Consider the following 23,497-nt stretch of genomic DNA (forward strand, 5'->3'; position numbering starts at 1 on the left):
TCCCTAGTCAGGGCACTTTTAGGATTTCTTGCCTGTGTGAATTCTCATCACAATGTGCAGAAAGAATAGCAAATATGTCAGGCAACCCGATTGACTTAACAGGAAGGCCAAAGCAGAATTGGAGTTGCAACTAGCAAGGGATGTGAAGGGTAACAAGAAGGGCTTCTACAGGTATGTTAGCAACAAGAAGAAGGTCAGGGAAAGTGTGGGACCCTTACTGAATGGGGAGGCAACCTAGTGAGAGATGCTGTGGAAAAATCTAAAGCACTCAATGCTTTTTTTGCCTTGGCCTTCACAGACAAGGTCAGCTTCCAGAATGCTGCACTGGGCAGCACAGTGTGGGGAGGAGGTGACCAGCTGTCAGTGGAGAAAGAACAGGTTAAGGACTATTTAGAAAAGCTGGACATGCACAAGTCCATGGTGCCAGTTGCAATGCATCCGAGAGTGCTAAAGGAGTTGGTTGATGTGATTGCAGAGTCATTGGCCATTATCTTTGAAAACTCATGGTGATCGCGGGAGGTCCTGGACGATTGGAAAAAGGCAAATATAGTGCCCATCTTTTTAAAAGGGAAGAAGGTGAATCTGGGGAACTACAGACTGGTCAGCCTCACCTCAGTCCCTGGAAAAATCATGGAGCAGGGCCTCAAGGACTCCATTTTGAAGCACTTGGAGGATAGGAAGCTGATTAGGAATAGTCAACATGGATTTAGCAAGAGCAAATCATGCCTGACCAACCTGATTGTTTTCTAGGATGAGGTAACTGGCTCTGTGGATATGGGGAAAGCGGTGAAAATGATATACCTTGACTTTCGCAAAGCTTTTGGTACGATCTCCCACAGTATTCTTGCCAACAAATTGAAGAAGTATGGGTTGGATGAATGGATTATAAGGTGGATAGAAAGCTGGCTAGATTGTCGAGCTCAACGGGTAGTGATCAACGGCTCCATGTCTAGTTGGCAGCTGGTATCAAGCAGAGTTCCCCAAGGGTTGGTCCTGAGGCTGGTTTTGTTCAACATTTTCATTAATGATCTGGATGCTGGGTTGCATTGCACCCTCAGCAAGTTTGTGGATGACACTGAACTGGGGGGAGAGGTAGATATGCTGGAGGGTACAGATAGGGTCCAGAGTGATCTAGGCACATTGGAGGATTGGGCTCAAAGAAATCTGATGAGGTTCAACAAAGACAAATGCAGAGTTCTGCACTTAGGATGGAAGAATCCAATGCACCGCTACAGACTAGGGACCAAATGGCTCGGCAGCAGTTCTGCAGAAAAGGACCTAGGGGTGAGAAGTGGACAAGAAGCTGGATATGAGTCAACAGTGTGCCCTTGTTGCCAAGAAGGCCAACAGCATATTAGGCAGGCCTGGCTGTGTGGGGAGCTGGAGGGTCCCAGGCCAGCATGCAGCATTCCCCCGACAACTGGCCTCTAGGGACCTGACAGCAGATCCCTCCGCTGGGCTTTTCCCTCTCTAGTGATGACTCCCAGTTTGTAGAATTTTTCTGGGAAACTTCCCCAGCCAGGCTGAGTTCACCCCCAGCTCCCTAGGGGAAACCAGTCACCACATGGCCAGCTCTGCTCTGGCTGCTAGTCCAGGGCTGGCCTGCAGGGAGTGTGTCTGGACGCTCGGCTAGGAGACGACATTTTGGAGTTTAGTCCAGTTCTGTAATCTGCACCTTGAGCCCTGCACCCCTGGGTGGTGAGGGGAAATCCCGGGACAAAGCCGCCTGACTCGGGCCTGAAGAGACCCTGCCAGCAGAGATCAGCCCCTGGGCCGTGACCGAGGAGTCCAGAGTCATCTCTGAATCCGAGGATCATTCATGGAGTTTGTGAATGCACCATCTTTTAGTTAGTCAGTCCGGGAATTTGTTTTGGGGACCCCCTACTCCTTGAACTGTGTCCTCAAGCCAGGGAGTACGGGTTTGGGGATTTTATCACCAGCTGCATATTAAACCTGTGGAGGGACTTACCACCTCCTCCCACTTGTGAGTCCTTTGGGCTGTACTGAACCCAGTCAGCCACCCTGCTAAACCACTGCAGAGAAGATATCGTGGTCATAGGTCATCAAGGGCCCCAACAAAGTACATGTACCAAGGGGACACTATTCTTACATTTCCTCCATCAGGTCACGTGACTGGGGAAAGTCACAGGTATTGTCAGCGTGGGCACGAAGAATAGTGTTTTACCCTGTTATATTTGTCTCCTGTTTAATATAATTACTGTGTTGAGTATATTCTATGTATTTGTGTTATTTCTTGGAAGTCTCCAACTTTCTGGCAAGTAAGTGGGGGTTACCCTGTGGTTGGCATTTTCCTCCCAAGCCACCTTGGGGACCCTGCCAGGAAGGAGTGAGAGTGCTGGAGCCACCGCCAAATACATTCACAGGGAAACATAAAGAAGATACACCCTGCTGGGTGGGTGGCGGGATCCAGAAGAACCCAGACCTGTCCATCAAAACTGTTCCCAGATTAGCATGAAAGAAGGTAACCGGGTGGAGAGGGGGCACGACACTAATTCAAGAAACAATAAATGGAAACAGACAGAGGAGCACAAGGAAGCAATGGGATAACACTGGTCAGCACGATCAGCTGTGATAACAGGACACCAGCAACTCACCATAGTCAGGTTTTTTGCAGACACCTTGGAGGGATTTGAAGGAGGCTAATAAGGTAGCCGTGCGGGTGTTGATGGGGGCTTCTGCCAAGTGTGGGGGGCAGCATGGGGGATGGGAGTTACAACTGTCGTGGTGAGCTGAGAATTCTTAAAGACTCAGCAAGATTTCGACAGAACGTCAATGTGAGAACCTACAGAGAGGTCTGAGACCAAAATGACACCCAAGTTATGGGCCTGAGTGACAGGTAAGAGGCTGGTGGTGCCCATAGTGATTGAGAAAGGCGGTAGCAGGGAGAACTGGGGGCGGGAGGTGGGGGTAGATTAGGAGCTCTGTTTTTGCCACATTTATCTTGAGACAATGATGAGACATCCACAAGGAGACAGAGACATATGCCGAGATTTTCATCTGGAGAGAAGGAGACAGGTCACGAGCAGAGGTAGATCTTTGAGTCATCAGCACAGTTGTGGAGCATATCAAGGGCCTCTGCCTTTTCAAAGAAACTCGGGTCACTGCTGGGACAGAGCTGGGCAATGCCTGGGCAAGGGGAGCAGCCCAGGGTATGATTGTTTTTAAGAACTACTGGGACTAAAGGCATGTCTACACCATTAGCAGCTACAGGTTTACAGGATCTTTTTCTTTCATCGACCTAGGTGCCTTCAGTGGGGGTTAGGTCAGCCTATCTGTCACACAGGCCATGAATGCTTCAGAAGCTTAGGTTGATCTAAATTTTAGGTGTAGACGCGGTCTCAGAGCAGGTGACTTCCCCCAACTCTGCAGAGAAGCAAAGTGAAAAGGCTGCACCTGGAGCTAAAGGAAGGACAGGTGTGAGGAGACAAGTCTTAATGCGGCTGCTGCAGACACACAAAGAGAGTGAAGATGGAGCTGAGAACTGCCTGGTCTCTTGGGGCCTTGCTCCTACCCATATGGACTCTGCCTTGAACGTCCCTTTGCCACACTAACCTACAAACCTTCTCCTACTGGATTCCAGGGGATTAATAAATGCTCCTTTGTTCTCAAAGGCTGCTTTGCAGAATACTGACTAGGTTCCTAAGACAGTGGGTCCAGAACCTCAAAGGGATTTAAGTGCCTCATTCCCATTGAAATAAACAGGAGCTGGGAGCTGAAACATCACTGCGGATCTGGGTGGTAAAGTCTGCACAAGAAGGTAAACAAAGGTGGATTCTCTGTAGGTGTAAACGGTGGGAAGCAGGAGGTGCTGGAGGCCAAAGGCCCAGTCCCAGAGTCATTCAGGCTACAAGGCCTGTCCTTGTGGGTCAGCATGAATCTTGGGGCCTGGTCACTCCCAGGAGCCTGTTTAAAGGTGGAGCAGAGCACAGAGCCTGTCAATCTGTGACAGACGAGCCGGTCAGCCCCCTCATCCATCCATGCCCCCATTCATGTTCCCCTTTCCCCCACCCGCCATCAGAGCCTCCAGTGCCCTGCGCTGGGGGAGCCCCTGGAGAGCTGTAGCTAGTTCCCTGTCTGGGGGAGGCAAGGGGAGGTGCAGAGCTGTTCACTGCTGCACCCACACAGCGTCAGCTGCATGACTTCCCCTCCCCCGATGTGTGGGGGAGGGGGAGTGTACGGAAACCTACATGGGGAGAGTAATTGCTGGCTGAGAGGTTCCCACAGCTTCCCCGCCAGGAAACCACCCAGATCACGGGTTCCTCTCACTGGCCTCAGACAGCTCCCCCTTCTCCCCATCTCACAGCCCATGGACCCCTATGTCCCAGTTCCCCCTCCCACGGTGCTGAGCCTGCCTCCCTAGGACCTTGTCTGTACCAGGAGAAGAGCTGTTTTCCTGCCATGTCTTACACCAAACACAGTGACTAACAGGAGCTAACATGTGAGTGAAGATGAGGTAGGTGTCAGTTTAACACAAGTTAGCAGGTCAAGTTAAAGACAAGGCTCCCCGCTAGGCTGTCCCTTGACCTGTTAACGTGAGTGGAGATTACACATGGCCTTGTCTTCACTAGGATTTTAGCCCATGTTCCCTGACACACTGTGAGAAACACCTCTTGTCTAGTGTGGACACACCCTACACCAGCAGACTGGCTGTGCTGAGCCAGGCTGAGAGCACCAGAAAATGGAAGTAGCCAGCCATGCGACACCTATTGTCTTCCCTTTGTGTAGAATAATGAATTACTGTCTTGGATCAATTTCCCACTCAATCATCCTAATCTTCCCCAAGACAAATCCCACAGGGCTGTAGCCTCCTTGCAGACTGAGCACCAGCCGTATCTATCTTCAGCTCAGTCCTGCAGATGGTTCCACAGGAAGTTCAGTCTATGTTCTTTGCTGGCGATCTTATCAGACCCCTGAAGCCTTTGGCCGCTCTGTGTAGTGCCAGGGGTCCTTTGTAAACACGCTTTGGGAGTCATTGGTCCTCTCTCCTCATAGATCCCTACTAGAAAATGGCTGAAACCAAACCAGTGCTGATGGAAGAGATTGCTGGGGTCAGCTCTAAATATTCTCACTGCTGACCTTGATGGCCACTTAGGTGATGAATGCAGGTTGCCCCCTTCACACTATTTAGCGTCATATTAAAATAAATAAATAAATAAATACAGATCAATGTGGCCCAATTAGGGTTAGAATGAAGAAGTGGCTACTAACATTTCAAGTTTGCACCTTCCCCCAATTCCAAGATATTGAGGACAGAAGGCCCCATTCTGATCATCTCATCTGGCCTTTGAGAAAGGCTAGGTTAGGAAAGTGAGACACGAGGGCCCTTTTAAGAAATGATTGGTTTTTAACCCTATATTTAGCTAATTTTCCCCCAGAAAATACAGCTTCCCTGTGAAGTGTTGTGCCGGAGCTGGAGTTTCTGTGTGAGGATCACACTGTGGTAGAGAGGCAGGTCAGTCCTGCTCTTTGTGCATTTTCCAGTACACGACTAATGACCCCGGAAATAGGAGCTGGAGTACAGGTCTGTCAGAAGGTTGTTGCTGCCCTCTGCTGGCTCCAGGACGCTTCACACCCCACTCCCGGCATTCAAGATCCCTCTGCCCACAGAACTGTCATTTATCCTATGTTTACCATGGTGGCCATGGGCATGAACCAGGGTCCCATTGCGCTAGGCGCTGTACAAACAGAGAACAGACTATCCCTGGTTTCTTCATCAGGCTCTATTAAACTGTCTTAATTGCATTATAGTTTGACCAGCATTGGCTGTGATAATGAAAGTGAAAGCCTTGTTATAATGGGGGCTGGGAGGCAGGAATTATGGGGAGAGCTGGTCTAAACCTTGAATTTCTATTTTATGGGGAATTTTAACATGTTGAAATTTGCTTTTGATCCAATTCAGAATGAAAATAAATTTTTTTTAAACTGCCACTGAGAGAATTTTTTAAAAAAGAAAAAAAATCATTTTAGAAAATATAACAATTTTGAAATTTCATTTAGTTATTTTAGTAGATTATTTTTACATGATTTCTTGTATTTCACGGCTACTACTGGCATATCAGAATAGACTATGTAAAACATTCTCTTTTATAAAATCATTAAGGGCAGCTGCTACTTAGGTACCAGGGGCTCTAAAAGGGAGCCAGCCAGCCAGCGGCCCAGACAGCTGCAGCAGTCCAGGAGCCAGCAAGCAGAGCTGTAAACAGGGGAATCTGAGGGGGAGTTTGCAAGGGGAGTTTGTCTTGTGGTGCTTGTTGGGGGTTTGGCTTTGCTGTGGGGGGTGGGGTTTTGGGTGTGGTTTGTGTTTCCCAGATGAACAGGGTTTAGGTGGGAAGGGTATGACAGACACAGAGGCAGCAGTGGGAGTGACCCATGTCGTGGAAGACACAATGGAGATGACTGGATGTGGAAGCTGTGGTATGTCCATGATCCTGGAGGGGGCACCTGGTAAGAGTTTTGTCTGCATGAAATGCCGTCTGCTAGAGCTGATGGAGGAAAAGATCCGAGGTTTGGAGATGCAGGTGGAAAGTCTGGTTGAGTTTAGAAAGGGGTTTGAGCAGATTATGGAGAAAAGACATGAGGTATCTGAAGGGAAAAGCTCAGACTTGCAGATGGAAGCAGGACTGGGGAATTCTGAGGGGAGACTGGGTGAGGGAAGTGGTCAGTGGAAGCATGTGACTAAAAGAACCAGGCAGAGGAAAAGACGGGCTAGTGAAGGAGAAATAGAGCTCAAGAATAGGTTTGCAGAGTTGGAAAATGAAAAAGGGGCTCAGCAGGTAGTCACCGAAGGTGGAAGGGCAAGGAAGAAGAGAAGAGCAGCTAGTCCTATAGGAAAAGGGGAAGAGTCAATGGAGACTACACCAAATCTGAGCCCCAGGAGGATACAGGATGGGTTGAAGAGGATTACAAGGAAGAATAGGAATGGAAAAAACCTGCAGCCAGAGGGAACAGGGGATAGACTGGAGAATAGCACCATCATCAGGAAAAGGCAGGTCTATGTGATTGGGGACTCTTTACTGAGAAGAATAGACAGGCCTCTAACCAGAGCTGATCCAGAGAACAGGAGGGTGTGCTGTCTTCCAGGTGCTAAGATATGGGATGTAGACCTGAGGTTGAAAAAAGCATCCTAAAGGGAGCGGGAAATAATCCCCTAATTATCCTTCATGTGGGAACAAATGATATGGCTAGATTCTCGCTGGAAAGTATTAAGGGAGACTATGCTAGGCTGGGGAAGACGCTTAAGGAAATCGAGGCTCAAGTGATCTTTAGGGGGATTCTGCCTGTTCCTAGAAAAGGGCAACAAAGGTGTGACAAGATTATGACTATCGAACAGATGGCTTAGGCCGTGGTGCTATAAGGAGGGCTTTGGGATGTATGGCCACTGGGAGGCATTCATGGACAGAGGACAGTTCTCTCGGGATGGACTTCATCTGAGTAGAGAAGGAAATAGACTTCTAAGATGGAGGCTGGCACAACTGATTAAGAGAGCTTTAAACTAGGAATTTGGGGGGAGATGGTTGGGAGATGCCCAGGTAATCTCCATGCCGGATTTTAGCATTGAGAGGGAAGAAAACGAAGTAAGAGAGGATACAGCCATGGGTGGGAGAATGTATATAAGGAGGAAGGGCAGTGTAGATACCAGTCTAATAGGTTCTACTGGCTGTAGAATGACCGTCCCTCATTGGCTACAGAACGTGAGCGAGGCCAAACAGCAAAAATGAAGATGTTTGTACACCAATGCGAGGAGCCTAGGTAACAAAATGGAGGAACTAGAGCTACTGGTGCTGGAAGTGAAACCAGATATTTTAGGGATAACAGAAACAGGGTGGAATAGTCATCATGACTGGACTACAGGTATTGAAAGGTATGTGCTGTTTAGGAAAGACCGAAATAAAGGTAAAGGTGGTGGAGTAGCATTGTCTATCAATGATGAGGTAGAATGTAAAGAAATAAGAAGCGATGGAATGGATAAGACAGAGTCCGTCTGGGCAAAAATTACATTGGGTAAGAAAACTATTAGAGCCTCCCCTGGGATAGTGCTTGGGGTGTTCTGTAGACCGCCGGGATCTAATTTGGATATGGATAGAGCCCTCTTTAATGTTTTTAATGAAGTAAACACTAATGGAAACTGTGTGATCATGGGAGCCTTTAACTTCCCAGATATAGACTGGAGGACGAGTGCTAATAATAATAATAGGGCTCAGATGTTCCTAGATGCGATAGCTGATGGATTCCTTTATCGAGTAGTTGCTGAACCGACTAGAGGGGATGCCATTTTAGATTTGGTTTTGGTGAGTAGTGAGAACCTCATAGAAGAAATGGTTGTAGGGGACAATCTTGGCTCAAGTGATCATGAACTAATTCAGTTCAAACTGGAAGGATTATCTGCAACTAGGGTTTTTGATTTCAAAAGGGCTGATTTTCAAAAATTAAGGAAATTAGTTAGGGAAGTGGATTGGACTGAAGAATTTATGGATCTAAAGGTAGAGGAGGCCTGGGATTATTTTAAATCAAAACTGCAGAAGCTATTGGAAGCCTGCATCCCAAGGAAGGTGAAAAAATTCATAGGCAGGAGTTGTAGACCAAGCTGGATAAGCAAGCATCTCTGAGAGGTGATTAAGAAAAAGCAGAGAGCATACAGTGAGGGGAAGAAGGGAGGGATCAGCAAGGAAAGCTACCTTACTGAGGTCAGAACATGTAGGGATAAAGTGAGACAGGCTAAAAGTCAAGTAGAGTTGGACCTTGCAAAGGGAATTAAAACCAATAGTAAAAGGTTCTATAGCTATATAAATAAGAAGAAAACAAAGAAAGAAAAGTGGGACCGCTAAACACTGAGGATGGAGTGGAGGTCAAGGATAATCTAGGCATGGCCCAATATCTAAACAAATACTTTGCCTCAGTCTTTAATAAGACTAAAGAGGATCTTCGGGATAATGGTAGCATGACAAATGGGAATGAGGATGTGGAGGTAGATATTACCATATCTGAGGTAGAAGCGAAACTCAAACAGCTTAATGGGACTAAATCGGGGGGCCCAGATAACCTTTATCCAAGAATATTAAAGGAATTGGCACATGAAATTGCAAGCCCATTAGCAAGAATTTTTAATGAATCTAAACTCAGGGGTTGTACCATATGATTGGAGAATTGCTAACATAGTTCCTATTTTTAAGAAAGGGAAAAAAAGTGATCCAGGTAACTATAGGCCTGTTAGTTTGACATCTGTAGTATGCTAGGTCTTGGAAAACATTTTGAAAGAGAAGGTAATTAAGGACTTTGAAGTCAATGGTAAATGGGACAAAATACAACATGGTTTTACAAAAGGTAGATTGTGCCAAACCAACCTGATGTCCTTCTTTGAGAAAGTAACAGAGTTTTTAGACAAAGGAAATGTAGTGGATCTAATTTACCTAGATTTCAGTAAGGCGTTTGATCCCGTGCCACATGGGGAATTATTAGTTAAATTAGATGGGGATCAATAGAAAAATTGAAAGGTGGATAAGGAATTGGTTAAAGGGGAGACTACAACGGGTCCTACTGAAAGGTGAACTGTCAGGCTGGAGGGAGGTTACCAGTGGAGTTCCTCAAGGATCAGTTTTGGGACCAATCTTTTTATTACTGACCTTGGCACAAAAAGTGGGAGTGTGCTAATAAAGTTTGTGGATGATACAAAGCTGGGAGGTATTGCCAATTTAGAGAAGGACAGGGATATCCTACAGGAGGATCTGGATGACCTTGTAAACTGGAGTAATAGTAATAGGATGAAATTTAATAGTGAGAAGTGTAAGGTCATGCATTTAGGGATTAATAACAAGAATTTTAGTTATAAGCTGGGGACACATCAATTAGAAGTAACGGAGGAGGAGAAGGACCTTGGTGTATTGGTTGACCATAGGATGACTATGAGCCGCCAGTGCGATATGGCCGTGAACAAAGCTAATGCAGTCTTGGGATGCATCAGGAGAGGTATTTCCAGTAGGGATAAGGAGGTTTTAGACCATTATACAAGGCACTGGTGAGACCTCCCCTGGAATACTGTGTGCAGTTCTGGTCTCCCATGTTTAAGAAGGATGAATTCAAACTGGAACAGGTACAGAGAAGGACTACTAGGATGATCCGAGGAATGGAAAACTTGTCTTATGAAAGGAGACTCAAGGAGCTTGGCTTGTTTAGCCTAACTAAAAGAAGGTTGAGGGGAGATATGATTGCTCTCTATAAATATATCAGAGGGATAAATACTGGAGAGGGAGAGGAATTATTTAAGCTCAGTACCAATGTGGACACAAGAACAAATGGATATAAACTGGCCACCAGGAAGTTTAGACTTGAAATTAGACGAAGGTTTCTAACCATCAGAGGAGTGAAGTTTTGGAATAGCCTTCCAAGGGAAGCAGTGGGGGCAAAAGATCTATCTGGCTTTAAGATTAAACTCGATAAGTTTATGGAGGAGATGGTATGATGGGATAACATGATTTTGGTAATTAAATATTCGTGGTAAATAGGCCCAATGGCCTGTGATGGGATATTACATGTTCGGGTCTGAGTTACCCAGGAAAGAATTTTCTGTAGTATCTGGCTGGTGAATCTTGCCCATATGCTCAGGGTTTAGCTGATCGCCATATTTGAGGTTGGGAAGGAATGTTCCTCCAGGGCAGGTTGGAAGAGGCCCTGGAGGTTTTTCGCCTTCCTCTGTAGCATGGGGCACTGGTCACTTGGCTGGAGGATTGTCTGCTCCTTGAAGTCTTTAAACCACGATTTGAGGACTTCAATAGCTCAGACATAGGTTTTTCGCAGGAGTGGTGGGTGGAATTCTGTGGCCTGCGTTGTGCAGGAGGTCAGACTAAATGATCATAATGGTCCCTTCTGACCTAAATATCTATGAATCTATGAAACATTTTAACTTTCTAGATCAGTTGTTCTCAAACTGTGGGTCAGGACCCCAAAGTGGGCTGCAAACCCATTTTAATGGGGTCACCAGGCTGGCTTAGACTTGCTGAGGGCTTCAGTGCTAGGTAATGGGGCACAGGTTACAGCCCCCCCCGCCCCCCGCCTGGGACTGAAGCCCTGGGGCTTCAACCCCACACCCAGAGCAGTGGGGCTCAGGCGGGCTTGGACTTCAGTCCCCCCTCCTGGGGACATGTAGTAATTTTTGATGTCAGAACAGGGTCATGGTGCAATGAAGTTTTAGAACTCCTGTTCTAGATCAAAACATCCCATGAGCCGCTCCTGCACAGAGCCACTGGGCTGCCTGAAACTGGCACAGTCATCATCACAGCCACAACAGAGTGAAACTACACCAGATCACAGCAGCTGCAACAGCCCTCCATCAAGAAGGGAACTCATCACACAGAGAGGAGGCAGCCCCAGCTCCTGGGAGACCGCAGGGGGGTATGGATGAGCCTGGAGTGAGCTCTGGGATGGGGGATATGCCCAGGGAGCTCCACAACACTGAGCCCCCCGATTCCCACACCAACTAGTGCAAATCACTGTCGATGCAGTTTAGACACTATTAATATATTTATGTAAAGGAAGAGTTGAGGGGGATTTTGACTTTTGAACTCTGGAGAAATAGGGGTAGGTAAGGGTACAAGGCCCTGCTCAGAGTGAGCTGTTTGATGCCTGCTCACGCCCTGCAATGGGTCAGGGAATCATCTCCTTTTGGGGTGAAGGTGCTTGGTTTAGAGGCATCTTTAAGCCCAGCCACCCATGAGTGTAGGGGAAGGCTATAAAGTTTGCACTGTGAAGGGCCAAAATCCATGTGCTGTTTACATAAAAACCTGATATAGGCTGTCAGCTCTTTCTACAGGCTCAAAGTCCAGAGTTTGGTCAAGCAGCCGAGAGGCCCAGTAAAAAGTGAACTATATTGGCTAAGAGAAGCAGAACAAACAAAAGACAACCTTGCTTTTACTGAGATATGCATGGTCAGCAAAATGCCAGATGGGGAGCAGTAATTGGCACTTTTATCTGAAGATGCAGACAGACCAGAGGAATGAAAGAGGCCCTGTGTCTGGGTCTGTGTATACTCCTCTGCAATGGAGGTAACCATGCTCTCCCCACACACCAACCTTGAGTTTATGGAAGAGGTTCAAGTATGTCAGTATGAGATATGGCATCCTCTTCCCCTCCCCAGATACCAGTGTCTGCCTTTGGAAACGCAAATTAGCAACTTGAAACACAATTTCTATGGCCATGTACTTTTCAATGTTTTTCTGCTTTAATCCCCAGATATATACCTGTTGGACAATCAGAGGAGCTACTTCATTCCTATGGACCCCAAATCAGAATTCAACAGATATATTATATACTTTATATATTGTTTAAAGAAAAACACCTGTGTACTAATTGTATGTTACTTGTTAACCTGAAACCATGGGCGGAGACATTATGAAATCTTTCAGACTATTGGCTACTGTGCTTATCTTGTCTTGCTGCTAGACCTATCCAGGGGCTTGGGACCACCTACCCCGTCATTTCCCTCTGCCCACGGAAAATCCATATAATTCACGGTAATCAATTGTTTGGCAGTGTCTCTGAGCCTAATAAGCAAAGTGACACTCCACCAGCACTGTGCGTAATAAACCCACGGGCTTGATTCTACACGGTGTCCATTTTGTTCCTTCACACTAGCTGCTCCAGTACTTTCTACCTCTGGGAAAGATGAACCCTGGGCACCAAGCACCCAAATTCCCCAGGGAGGAGCCACCAGCATGGCCCAGTTACACTGTGGTGTGATACAGAGTCACCCAGGAGGTTAGCGTTAACCCAGCAAGCCCTGCAGGCTCCATGGGACAGCAGAGGGGCTTGGCCCAGTCTGCGGAAGCTGATCAGGGAGGGGTCTCCAGACCATCTCTGTCTCTCACCTGCAGCTTTCACCAGCCTGTGGTGGGTCCATGCAGCCCACCACAGGGGAAGGAATGAGGCAGCTCCCCTGCTGTGCTCCTGAGCACACTGGACAACTAGTGCCAGGTGCAGCTGCAGCATCACTCACAGGGACAGATCCAGGAACGTCACAGATTCACTGGAACAGAAGGGAGTATGGACACGCTAACCTGGAGTATCTGCAAGGTTCTCACTGGGCGCCCGTGTGAGTTTTAGTTAAAAGCTGCTTTTGCTGATAAGCGGAAATTATAAGGTTTTGCTGTTGCTAGAGAAATTGTTATAGCCCATTAGGGGTTATGATTGGTCTGATGCAGGGTATAGTCATGATTTGAGTAAAACAAGTGGCGAAGGTATTATAAGAAGAATTCTCATTTTAACTATATGAAGATGAGAAAACAAGCTCATTGGAACGTAACTCGGGGATACGGCTCAAGACCAGAACTGCTAGGATTTTTAACTCTTGCATGACCAGACTGTGGAGAAGCCAGAGCCCCAGATGACACAACGCTGACTGGCCCTAAGGAGATGTCTGTCTGCTTTATTGGGAGTGGTGAGTGTTAGTAGTCTGCTGATTAGTTGTTGATTGCTAATAAATACATGTACATGTTTAAGAATATTCACTGTGTGATAAAGGCTCCTTCACTGGAAAATGGTCCTGTTAACCCGTAGAGGGTCACTGCACCCCGAGGGGGAGGAGAGAGCTGTAAATTGTGAGGGCAAAAGAGGAGGTCTTAAGTGGGGTTCCACAGGGATCTGTTCTGGGTCCAGTGTTTAACATCGTTATTAATGACCTGGATGTATGTACAGAGAGAAGACTGATCAGTGCTGCAGATGACACAAAGCTGCGGGGTCGGGGGAAGGAGGTTGCCAACACTTCAGAGGACAGAGCTAAAATTCAGAGGGATTTGGATAAATTGGAGAACTGGGCAATAGGCAACAAAATGAAATTCGACAAAGAAATGTGGGTGCACCACGTAGGGAAAGAAAACCAAATGCACAAAAACAGAATGAGGCAAACTGGCTCGGCAGCAGCACTGCTGAGAAGGATCTGGGAGTGGTGGTGGGTGGGTGTTTGTTAGTGGAAAGGCTTGAATCATAAAAGATGAAGAGTTCAGGTGTACTAAGTGTTTCTTTCAAACTCTGATAATTATGGTAAATAAACCACAAAAGGCTGAAAAAGTTCTGAATCTGTTTCTCTCTCTCTATGCAGATATACCTACAATAACCGTATTTGACAAAACTCACACACAACTTAACTGTTGCCTGAAAGTATTTTTAATGCTAATATTTGCATCTATTTGACATTTTTCTAAATACTTTCTCAATGTTTCAGATAAATTGGAGACAAGTATCAGGGGGTAGCCGTGTTAGTCTGTATCCACAAAAACAGCGAGGAGTCCGGTGGCACCTTAAAGACTAACAGATTTATTTGGGCATAAGCTTTCGTGGGCCCATGAAAGCTTATGCCCAATTAAACCGGTTAGTCTTTAAGGTGCCATGGGACTCCTCGTTATCTTTCCTGGACGTTATTTTCAGGCTATACAGTGGTTTGATTTTATTTTTCATTTAATGCATTAAGAATATAAACAACATAGGCCCTGGGTATATTTCACAGCATTGTTTGTGTTCGTTGAACAGGGGCACTTGTGGTGTGAGAAATGTTTCTCTTGAGTCTAGGCCGTGGCTATATCTTGACCAAGAAATCTGGACCTTGAAAAAAATAATTAACTATCCCTGTATTAAGGGCTGCTCTGAAGAGGACGGTGATCAATTGCTCTCCAGTTGATAGTTGGAGAAGGGGGAATTTTGGTTACACATTAGGAAAAACTCTCTAGCTATAAGGACAGTTCACTGTGGAACAGGCTGTCACAGACTCACAGGCCAGTGCTCTCTTGGCTCCATATGCCCTTGGTAGGAACCGGCCTTTAGAGTATTGACCCTACATAAGGTCACGCTTTGCTCGGGGTTTAAGCTGTACGCTTCTCCTCCGCCTACCAGTACCACACATCTGAGCCTCCAGCATGCCTCTCTCTCTCTAGCCTGCAGCAATTCTCAGCCAGCGCAGCACAGAAGGGTTTATTGTATGTCTGGAACAGAGCACAAGATGTTCTCAGGGGTGTCCATCTGGGTCTGTCCCCGTCCAGGTAGGCTTAGACCGCTCTTTGTTCCCAGCCCAGAGGTGATTTTCTTTCTGCGGTCCACCCTATATCACCTCCAAGGCCCCGCCTCCATCTTTGACTTCTTTCACGGGCAAACAGATCTCCAGGTGACTCTCACTTCAGCTCTTTGTTCTCTCTGCTGCCCATAACTGACTGGCTCCAAGTTCGGATGGGCCTTCAGGTCATCAGTCGCTGAGTTAGAAAGTGTCCAGGCCATGGTCTGGGTCCAGGCTGCTAGACTGGGTCACACCTGGTCCTCTGCAACAATAGCACTCCCCTCCCACCTGGGTTAGACATGCAGCGCATTGGGGAAATGGAGGCACGGTCTATGTATGCAATGGTAGGAAAATATCCCACTTCATCACACACGTTTCCTAGAGAGGATGTAGAACCCCCGTCATTAGAAGTTTTCAACAACAGGTTGGACAAACACCTGTCCAGGATGGTCTAGGTTTACTTGGTGCTGCCTGAGATCAGGGGCTTGACTTGACGACCTCTTGACATTCCTAGTAGCCCGGCATTTCTATGGCTCTATCAATGGTGAAAAGGACATTTGAGGCACTTATAAACTAAATGCAGACACTTATTCCTGTCCAACAAAATGCCTCAGCCGATGAGAGCAACAGCGCTACCAGCTGCGAGTAGACCAGGCCATTTACCATGTTATAATCATGAAATTCTACAGAAAAGGAAGAAGTCCCCCACCATAGACACACAAGCAGTTACTGCTCACAGATCTAGCGCACCGTCCAGGGTATGCAGACAGCACTGCGCAGCCAGAGCACTGAGTGCATCACTGAACGCTAGCAAATACTCAACTCTGACTAACAGAGTTTTTATCCATTCAAATTTTGGAAATTATTTTGTGCAAATAAAACATTATTACAGAAAACTATGACATCTGAAAAGCAAAAAGTGGTTCAGTGAGCAGACAGATGAGGCCGGAAATCCCACACAGGACACTCCAAGTGCCAGAGAAAAGCTAGGGAGGGGTTGACTGGTTCTTGCAGGGAGACAGAGCAGAGCTCATCCGTCTTCCTCTTTAGGCTCCCCTCACGTCATGGCACAGACTCCAACAGGCTCAGTTAAGCTGCAGAAGTTAAACACAGGCAACGTCTATTAAAGGGAACCTGCCAGAATGTTTTGCAATGACAGTGCACGCTGCTGTAGGACGGTCACCCTAGTGGCTGCAGGGTTCAGTGGACAAAATCTTGAACCCCGCTGACAAAGCTTGTAGCTCCAGTGTCAGCGACCCGTGTTCCTGGAGCCCCAAGTGCTGGGCTCTGTCCCTCCTGCTTCCTCCCTGCAGTTTCACTGGAGACTGTTCTCTGAAGCAGCTGGAGTTATCCTTGCAAAAGCTGAGCTCAGCCCACGCTGTGTCAGCAGCCACAGAGAAATCCCTCTCACTAGAGTCTTTCACACCTAAATTCATTGCAGATAAAACAAGGGGGATTTGGCTACAAACCTGTTCCTGCACCCCCATGTGAATAAAAGGGAAATAAGAGATCCAGAACCCCCCCTGTCCTGCTCCTTGGGGCTGGTTTGCTAGAGGGTCCAATGACTTGGACTAGGTGTCTCTCTCCAGAGGCCTCAGTGAGAGCAGTGAACCCCTAGGCTACAGCCTCCATCACTTACCCTTGGCAGATAGGTCAGAGCCACTAGATCCTTGGTCATTTTCTGTGCAGAGGAGGAGGAGAAGAGAGAGGATATTAGTATCTCTCACAAGGCAGGGTTTCAGCGGAGTTAGTAGATAAGGGGACTCCTATCCAAAGGGAACAGTCATCACCTCACTCTTCCCTAGCAGTGAGCTGGTTGGTGCACAGAACAGTCTACAGGGCAGCTGCCCAGGATTTCCATTATTCCCATGCAAAAAATGTCACCACTGCAGGGGGTCAGCACTGCTCTGTGCTCTTCATGCCTCGTCAGAACGGGAGCCCGGAACACTCAACATTCAACGGCTGGCAAAGTAGGAGATGCTGGGCTAAGGATACTCAGGCCAAACAACCTCAACTCTGCCCCCTTCCATCTGTTCCCAGAGGGGTCCCTCACGCCGACCTCAGACGTCACCCTCACCCCCTGCCAATGAACAGCAATTCCCGCCTTAATCAATGGCGCTGCACCGAACAGTGTGGACGGTATGAAAAGGCATGCTGATTTGGGGTGGTGCTGGGCACACAGACAAGGACAAGTTTGGTTTGGCATGGTGCTGTTCTACTTCCTGTTCCTATTCCCAGACCCACTGGGGCAGAGTTCAAGTTGTGTGAGAAGCATCATTCTACCTCTGCATATGCTGGTTTGCCAACCTTTGACTTCTGGGACTTAAACACTCTGTAGGAAAGGGGCATGGCCTCCCTCGGAGGCTGAGAGCAAGGGAGGGCCAGACCTCGGCTGCCATGCAGGAAGCAGAAGGGCAGGACGGGAACTGGACATATAAGAGGCGAGCCCTGCAGCTCAGTTGAGCAGGAGTTGCTGAGGAAGTCACACGCTTCCAGCCCGCTGCTGGAGCCCTTGGAAGACCCCTGTTATCTTGGATGCGTCCTTGGGACAGTAGAACTGCGAGAAGCCCGACGCTGAGGAGCTGCTGGGATTGCCACTGGCAGTGTGCACTGCGGGGAGATGGAGGACAACCCGGGGTTCAGCTCCACCCAGGGGGAGGGGAGGGAAGGAAGTAGCCCAGGGGCAGCTGACTGCTGTCCAGCTACATTGCTGGCTGGCACGAGGTCAGTGTGTTGCGGCTGGATCCCCGCTGAGCCAGTTGCAGATCGCTCTGCCGTTGTTACAGCCCTGAGCTGGGACACAGTGGAGTCGGGTGGGCTCACGTTCCCCTGCCACCCTAACCCCAGGGTTGGCAGCCTCCCCACCTTAGGCCAGGAGGCCTGAGCAAGTCGATAGCCCCTGCCTGGGCCCCAGGCTGTTCCCTGATCTACCCTGCCAGAAGGTTAGCGCCTTAGACGGCCAACCGCCCCCTTGCTTAGACTGTTGTTCCAGGAGCGTGTCAGCAAAAGGGTGTGGCCTCCCTCAGAGACAGACACCGAGGGAGAGCCACACCCGCCTACATGCTTACACACACCCATTCTGACAGGACACAGGGAGCCCAGCGCAGGGCTGAGCACCTGCACCCTTAACTCCCCATTAACAAAGTTCCTGCATGTGAATTTCCGTTGTTCTGGAGCAACGAGGAGGAGGAGGGAAGGAGGCACGACTGAGGGCCAGCTGTGGGAGGAAGGGTGGTGCTCTGAGGAGGTTTTGTTGGCACTTCTCAAACCCCCTCAGTTACCTGCCTGGGGCACCCCTGAGAGAGTAAAGAGAGAGATGGACGGCTACACCCTAGCAGGGCCCGGCAGATCTGTTCACTTTATACCAGCTCTTGGTGCCAGGCATTAGATGGCCTCTGAGACAGTCCATAATTTATGTAAATATTTTCCATAGTTTTAGTTTTCGTCCTATTCCTAAAGCTAATTACAGGAGACAACTGAGGAGGGTATTTGAACTCGTGGTCATCGAGGAGACAGAGTGGTGCTGATCTGAAGTCAGTGGAAAGATTCCCATTGGCTTCACAGGCTTTGGATCAGGCCCAGATTTCACGAGCACTGAAACCCAACTTTCAGGTAAGTCAAAAGAAATGTAACATTAAAAGCAGGTCAGACACTTTCGGGGTCACACTCAGCCACACATAGCACAGCTCTAGTGGGGATAATAATTCAGCCTAACACCACCGTACACATTCCTATCGCCGTGTCTACACGAGCAAAACTGGGACCCATACCCATAAGCGATGCAATTCCACGAGAGAGAGCAAAGGTGGAGCTATGGAGGAGATGGGGTTCAGGTGTTTTTAACCCCCATCTAGACTTCCTCTGAGCAAGGTTAGAGAACATGTATCTACAGTCACTCTACACTACTGAAGACGACCTCTCTTGGGAAAATAACAGAGCACGGCACAGGTTATCCAACAAGTTCTTGGAATGTACTGGAGACAATTTTTCTTTCAGCAGGTGGAGAATGCTACTAGGGAGAGAATCATAGAATATCAGGGTTGGAAGGGACCTCAGGAGGTCATCTCGTCCAACCCCCTGCTCAAAGCAGGACCAATCAGCAACTAATCATCCCAGCCAGGGCTTTGTCAAGCCTGACCTTAAAAACCTCTAAGGAAGGAGATTCCACCACCTCCCTAGGTAACGCATTCCAGTGTTTCACCACCCTCCTCGTGAAAAAGTTTTTTCCTAATATCCAACCTAAATCTCCCCCACTGAACTTGAGACCATTACTCCTTGTTCTGTCATCTGCCACCACTGAGAACAGTCTAGCTCCATCCTCTTTGGAACCCCCTTTCAAGTAGTTGAAAGCAGCTATCAAATCCCCCCTCATTCTTCTCTTCTGCAGACTAAATAATCCCAGTTCCCTCAGCCTCTCCTCATAAGTCATGTGCTCCAGCCCCCAATCATTTTTCAGAGTAACAGCCATGTTAGTCTGTATTTGCAAAAAGAAAAGGAGTACTTGTGGCACCTTAGAGACTAACCAATTTATTTGAGCATAAGCTTTCGTGAGCTCAGTATGCATCCGATGAAGTGAGCTGTAGCTCATGAAAGCTTATGCTCAAATAAATTGGTTAGTCTCTAAGGTGCCACAAGTACTCCTTTTCTTTTTGCGAATACAGACTAACACGGCTGTTACTCTGAAACCTGTCATTATGCAAGGCACTGCATTTAGCCGTATGGAGTGGAAATCTATCAACTGCATGAAAAAACTTGTACAGAAACAGACAGACATCATCTTCCTTTCCAAATGCAAACAGATGGACATCGTACCAAAAGGACTGAAGGTAAAAAATCCATTACAATCTACATACCACACAGACTATGCTGACAGCTTGTGCCACACGCTCTCAAAGAAACTGCGGAACCACCTGATCAACATCCTCTACAGCAAACAGGGAAAGATTAAGAATGAGCTCTCAAAAATGGATACTCATAAAAAACCAACCTTCCACACAAACTTCCTCGTGGCTGGACTTTACTAAAACTAGACAAGACATTTACAACACACACTTTGCTTCTCTACAAAAGAAAAAGGACACTAAACTTTCTAAACTACTACATGCCACAAAGGGCCACAGCAATGGTTCCCTCAACCCACCCAGCAATATTGTTAACCTATCCAGTATGCATCCGATGAAGTGAGCTGTAGCTCACAAAAGCTTATGCTCAAATAAATTGGTTAGTCTCTAAGGTGCCACAAGTACTCCTTTTCTTTTTGCTAATCATTTTTGTTGCCCTCCACTGGACTCTTTCCAATTTTTCCACATCCGTCTTGTAGTGTGGGGCCCAAAACTGGACACAATACTCCAGATGAGGCCTCACCAATGTCAAATAGAGGGGAACGATCATGTCCCTTGATCTGCTGGTAACGCCCCTACTAATGCAGCCCAATATGCTGTTGGCCTTCTTGGCAACAAGGGCACACTGCTGACTCATATCCAGCTTCTCATCCACTGTAATCCCCTGGTCCTTTTCTGCAGAACTGCTACTTAGCCAGTCGGTCCCCAGCCTGTAGCGGTGCATGGGATTCTTCCATCCTAAGTTCAGGACTCTACTCTTGCCCTTGTTGAACCTCATCAGATTTCTTTTGGCCCAATCCTCTAATTTGTCTAGGTCCCTCTGGATCCTGTCCCTGCCCTCCAGCGTATCTACCTCTCCTCCCAGTTTAGTGTCATCTACAAACTTGCTGAGGGTGCAATCCACGCTATCCTCCAGATCATTTATGAAGATATTGAACAAAACCAGCCCCAGGACCGACACATGGGGCACTCTGCCTGATACCGGCTGCCAACTAGACATGGAGCCATTGATCACTATCCGTTGAGCTTGATGATCTAGCCAGCTTTCTATCTGCCTTATAGTCCATTCATCCTGCCCATACTTCTTCAACTTGCTGGCAAGAATACTGTGAGAGACTGTATCAAAAACTGTGCTAAAGTCAAGGAATAACACGTCCACTGTTTTTCCCTCATCCACAGAGCCAGTTATCTCATCATAGACTTGCCCTTGGTGAATCCATGCAGACTGTTCCTGGTCACTTTCTTCTCCTCCAAGTGCTTCAGAATTGATTCCTTGAGGACCTGCTCCATGATTTGTTCAGGGACTGAGGTGAGGCTAACTGGCTTGTAGTTCCCCGGACCTTCCTCCTTCCCTTTTTTACAGATGGGCACTACATTAGCCTTTTTCCAGTCATGTGGGACCTCCCCCAATCGCCATGAGTTTTCAAAGATAATGGCGAATGGCTCTGCATTTGACTCATTAGATTTGACTTTGACAAATAGGGAGGAACTGGTTGAGAATTTGAAAGTGGAAGGCAGCTTGGGTGAAAGTGATTAGGAAATGATAAGAGTTCATGATTCTAAAGAATGGTAGGAAGGAAAACAACAGAATAAAATAATGGATTTCAAGAAGGCAGACTTTAGCAAATTCAGGGAGTTGGTAGGTAAGACCACCTGGGAAGCAAGTCTAAGGGGAAAAACAGTTCAGGAGGGTTTGAAAGTTCTCAAGGAGACATTATCAAGACCACAAGTACAAACTATCCCACTGCACAGGAAAGAAATGAAGGATGGCAAGAGACCATGCTGGCTTAACCAGGAGATCTTTAATGATCTAAAAATAAAAAAAAAGAGTCCTACACAAAGTGGAAACTAGGTCTGTCAAGGTTCCTTCCCCACTCTGTACTCTAGGGTACAGATGTGGGGACCTGCATGAAAGACCCCCTAAGCTTATTCTTACCAGCTTAGGTTAAAAACTTCCCCGAGGTACAAACTTTGCCTTGTCCTTGAATCCTATGCTGCCACCACCAAGCGTGTTAAACAAAGAACAAGGAAAGAGCCCACTTGGAGACGTCTTCCCCCAAAATATCCCCCCAAGCCCAACACCCCCTTTACTGGGGAAGGCTTGATAAAAATCCTCACCAATTTGCATAGGTGAACACAGACCCAAACCCTTGGATCTTAAGAACAATGAAAAAGCAATCAGGTTCTTAAAAGAAGAATTCTAATCGAAGAAAAAGTAAAAGTATCACCTCTGTAAAATCAGGATGGTAAATACCTTACAGGGTAATGAGATTCAAAACATAGAGAATCCCTCTAGGCAAAACCTTAAGGTACAAAAAGACACAAAAGCAGGAATACACATTCCATTCAGCATGTGCTATTTTATCAGTCATTAAACAAAAGAAAATCTAATGCATTTCTAGCTAGATTGCTTACTAACTTTTACAGGATTTCTGAAGAGCATTCCTGATCTGTTCCCTGCAAAAGTATCACACAGACAGACAGACCCTTTCTTCCCCCCCACCCCCAGCTTTGAAAGTATCTTGTCTCCTCATTGGTCATTTTGGTCAGGTGCCTGCGAGGTTATCTTAGCTTCTTAACCCTTTACAGGAGAAAGGGTTTTGCTTCTGGCCAGGAGGGATTTTATAGTTCTGTATACAGAAAGGTGGTTACCCTTCACTTTATATTTATGACAAGGTCAAATTCCAAAGATAACTGTAAACAAATAACACAAGTATGTAGGGACAAAATTAGAAAGACCAAGGCACAAAACGAGATTAAACTAGCTTGAGACATAAAGTGTAACAAAGAAACATTCTAAAAATACATTAAAAGCAAGAGGAAGACCAAGGACAGGGTAGGCCTGTCAGTGAATGGTGAAGAAAAGACAATAACAGAACATGTGAAAATGGGAAAAGGGCTAAATGACTTTTTTGTTTCAGTTTTCACCCAAATGTTTCATAGTGATTGGACATCTAACATAGTGAACACCAGTGAAGTTGAGGTAGACTCTGAGGCTAAAATAGGGAAAGAACAAGTTAAAAATTATTTAGACAAGTTAGATGTCTTCAAGTCACCAGGGCCTGATGAAAAGCATCCTAGAATACTCAAGGAGCTGACTGAGGAGATATCTGAGCCAATATCTCTGAAAAGTCATGGAAGATGGGAGAGAGGACTGGAAGAGGGGAAATATAGCGCCAATCTATGAAAAGGGGATTAGGGACAACCCCAGGAATTACAGACCTGTCAGTTTAACTTCAGTACCCAGAAAGATAATGAGGCAAATAATTAAGCAATCAATTTGCAAACACCTAGAAGATAATAAGGTGATAAGTAACAGTCAGCATGGATTTGTCAAGAACAAATTGTGTCAAACCAACCTGGTAGCTTTCTTTGACAGGGTAACAAGCCTTGTGTATATGGGGGAAATGGTAGATGTGGTATATCTTGACTTTAGTAAGGCTTTTGATACTAAAAAGAAAAGGAGTACTTGTGGCACCTTAGAGACTAACCAATTTATTTGAGCATGAGCTTTCGTGACAGATTGATAGAGCCAGAAGAGTTCCCAGAAGTTACCTACTACAGGACAGGCCTAACAAAGAAACAATGAAGTGAGCTGTAGCTC

At 46.9% G+C, this 23,497-nt stretch overlaps 1 protein-coding gene across 6 annotated transcripts in view; it reads right to left on the reverse strand.

Annotated features, from left to right (window-relative positions):
• Positions 1-23,497, reverse strand: part of LOC144265359 (class I histocompatibility antigen, F10 alpha chain-like) — a 594,986-nt gene that overhangs the window by 527,536 nt on the left and 43,953 nt on the right. The window contains exons 7-8 of one of the 6 annotated variants that reach the window (XM_077817984.1): positions 16,692-16,733; positions 14,155-16,146 (exon numbers count right to left, since the gene is read on the reverse strand). The exons of the other annotated variants lie outside the window; for them this stretch is intronic. Of the exons in view, the coding sequence (XP_077674110.1) occupies positions 16,142-16,146; positions 16,692-16,733 (47 nt within the window). The 3' untranslated portion in view covers positions 14,155-16,141. Of the gene's footprint in view, positions 1-14,154; positions 16,147-16,691; positions 16,734-23,497 lie in introns of those variants that run through there. 6 annotated transcript variants of the gene reach the window in all.

This window comes from Eretmochelys imbricata, chromosome 5 (assembly GCF_965152235.1).
Source record: "Eretmochelys imbricata isolate rEreImb1 chromosome 5, rEreImb1.hap1, whole genome shotgun sequence".
In the NCBI taxonomy this organism is placed as follows: domain Eukaryota; kingdom Metazoa; phylum Chordata; order Testudines; family Cheloniidae; genus Eretmochelys; species Eretmochelys imbricata.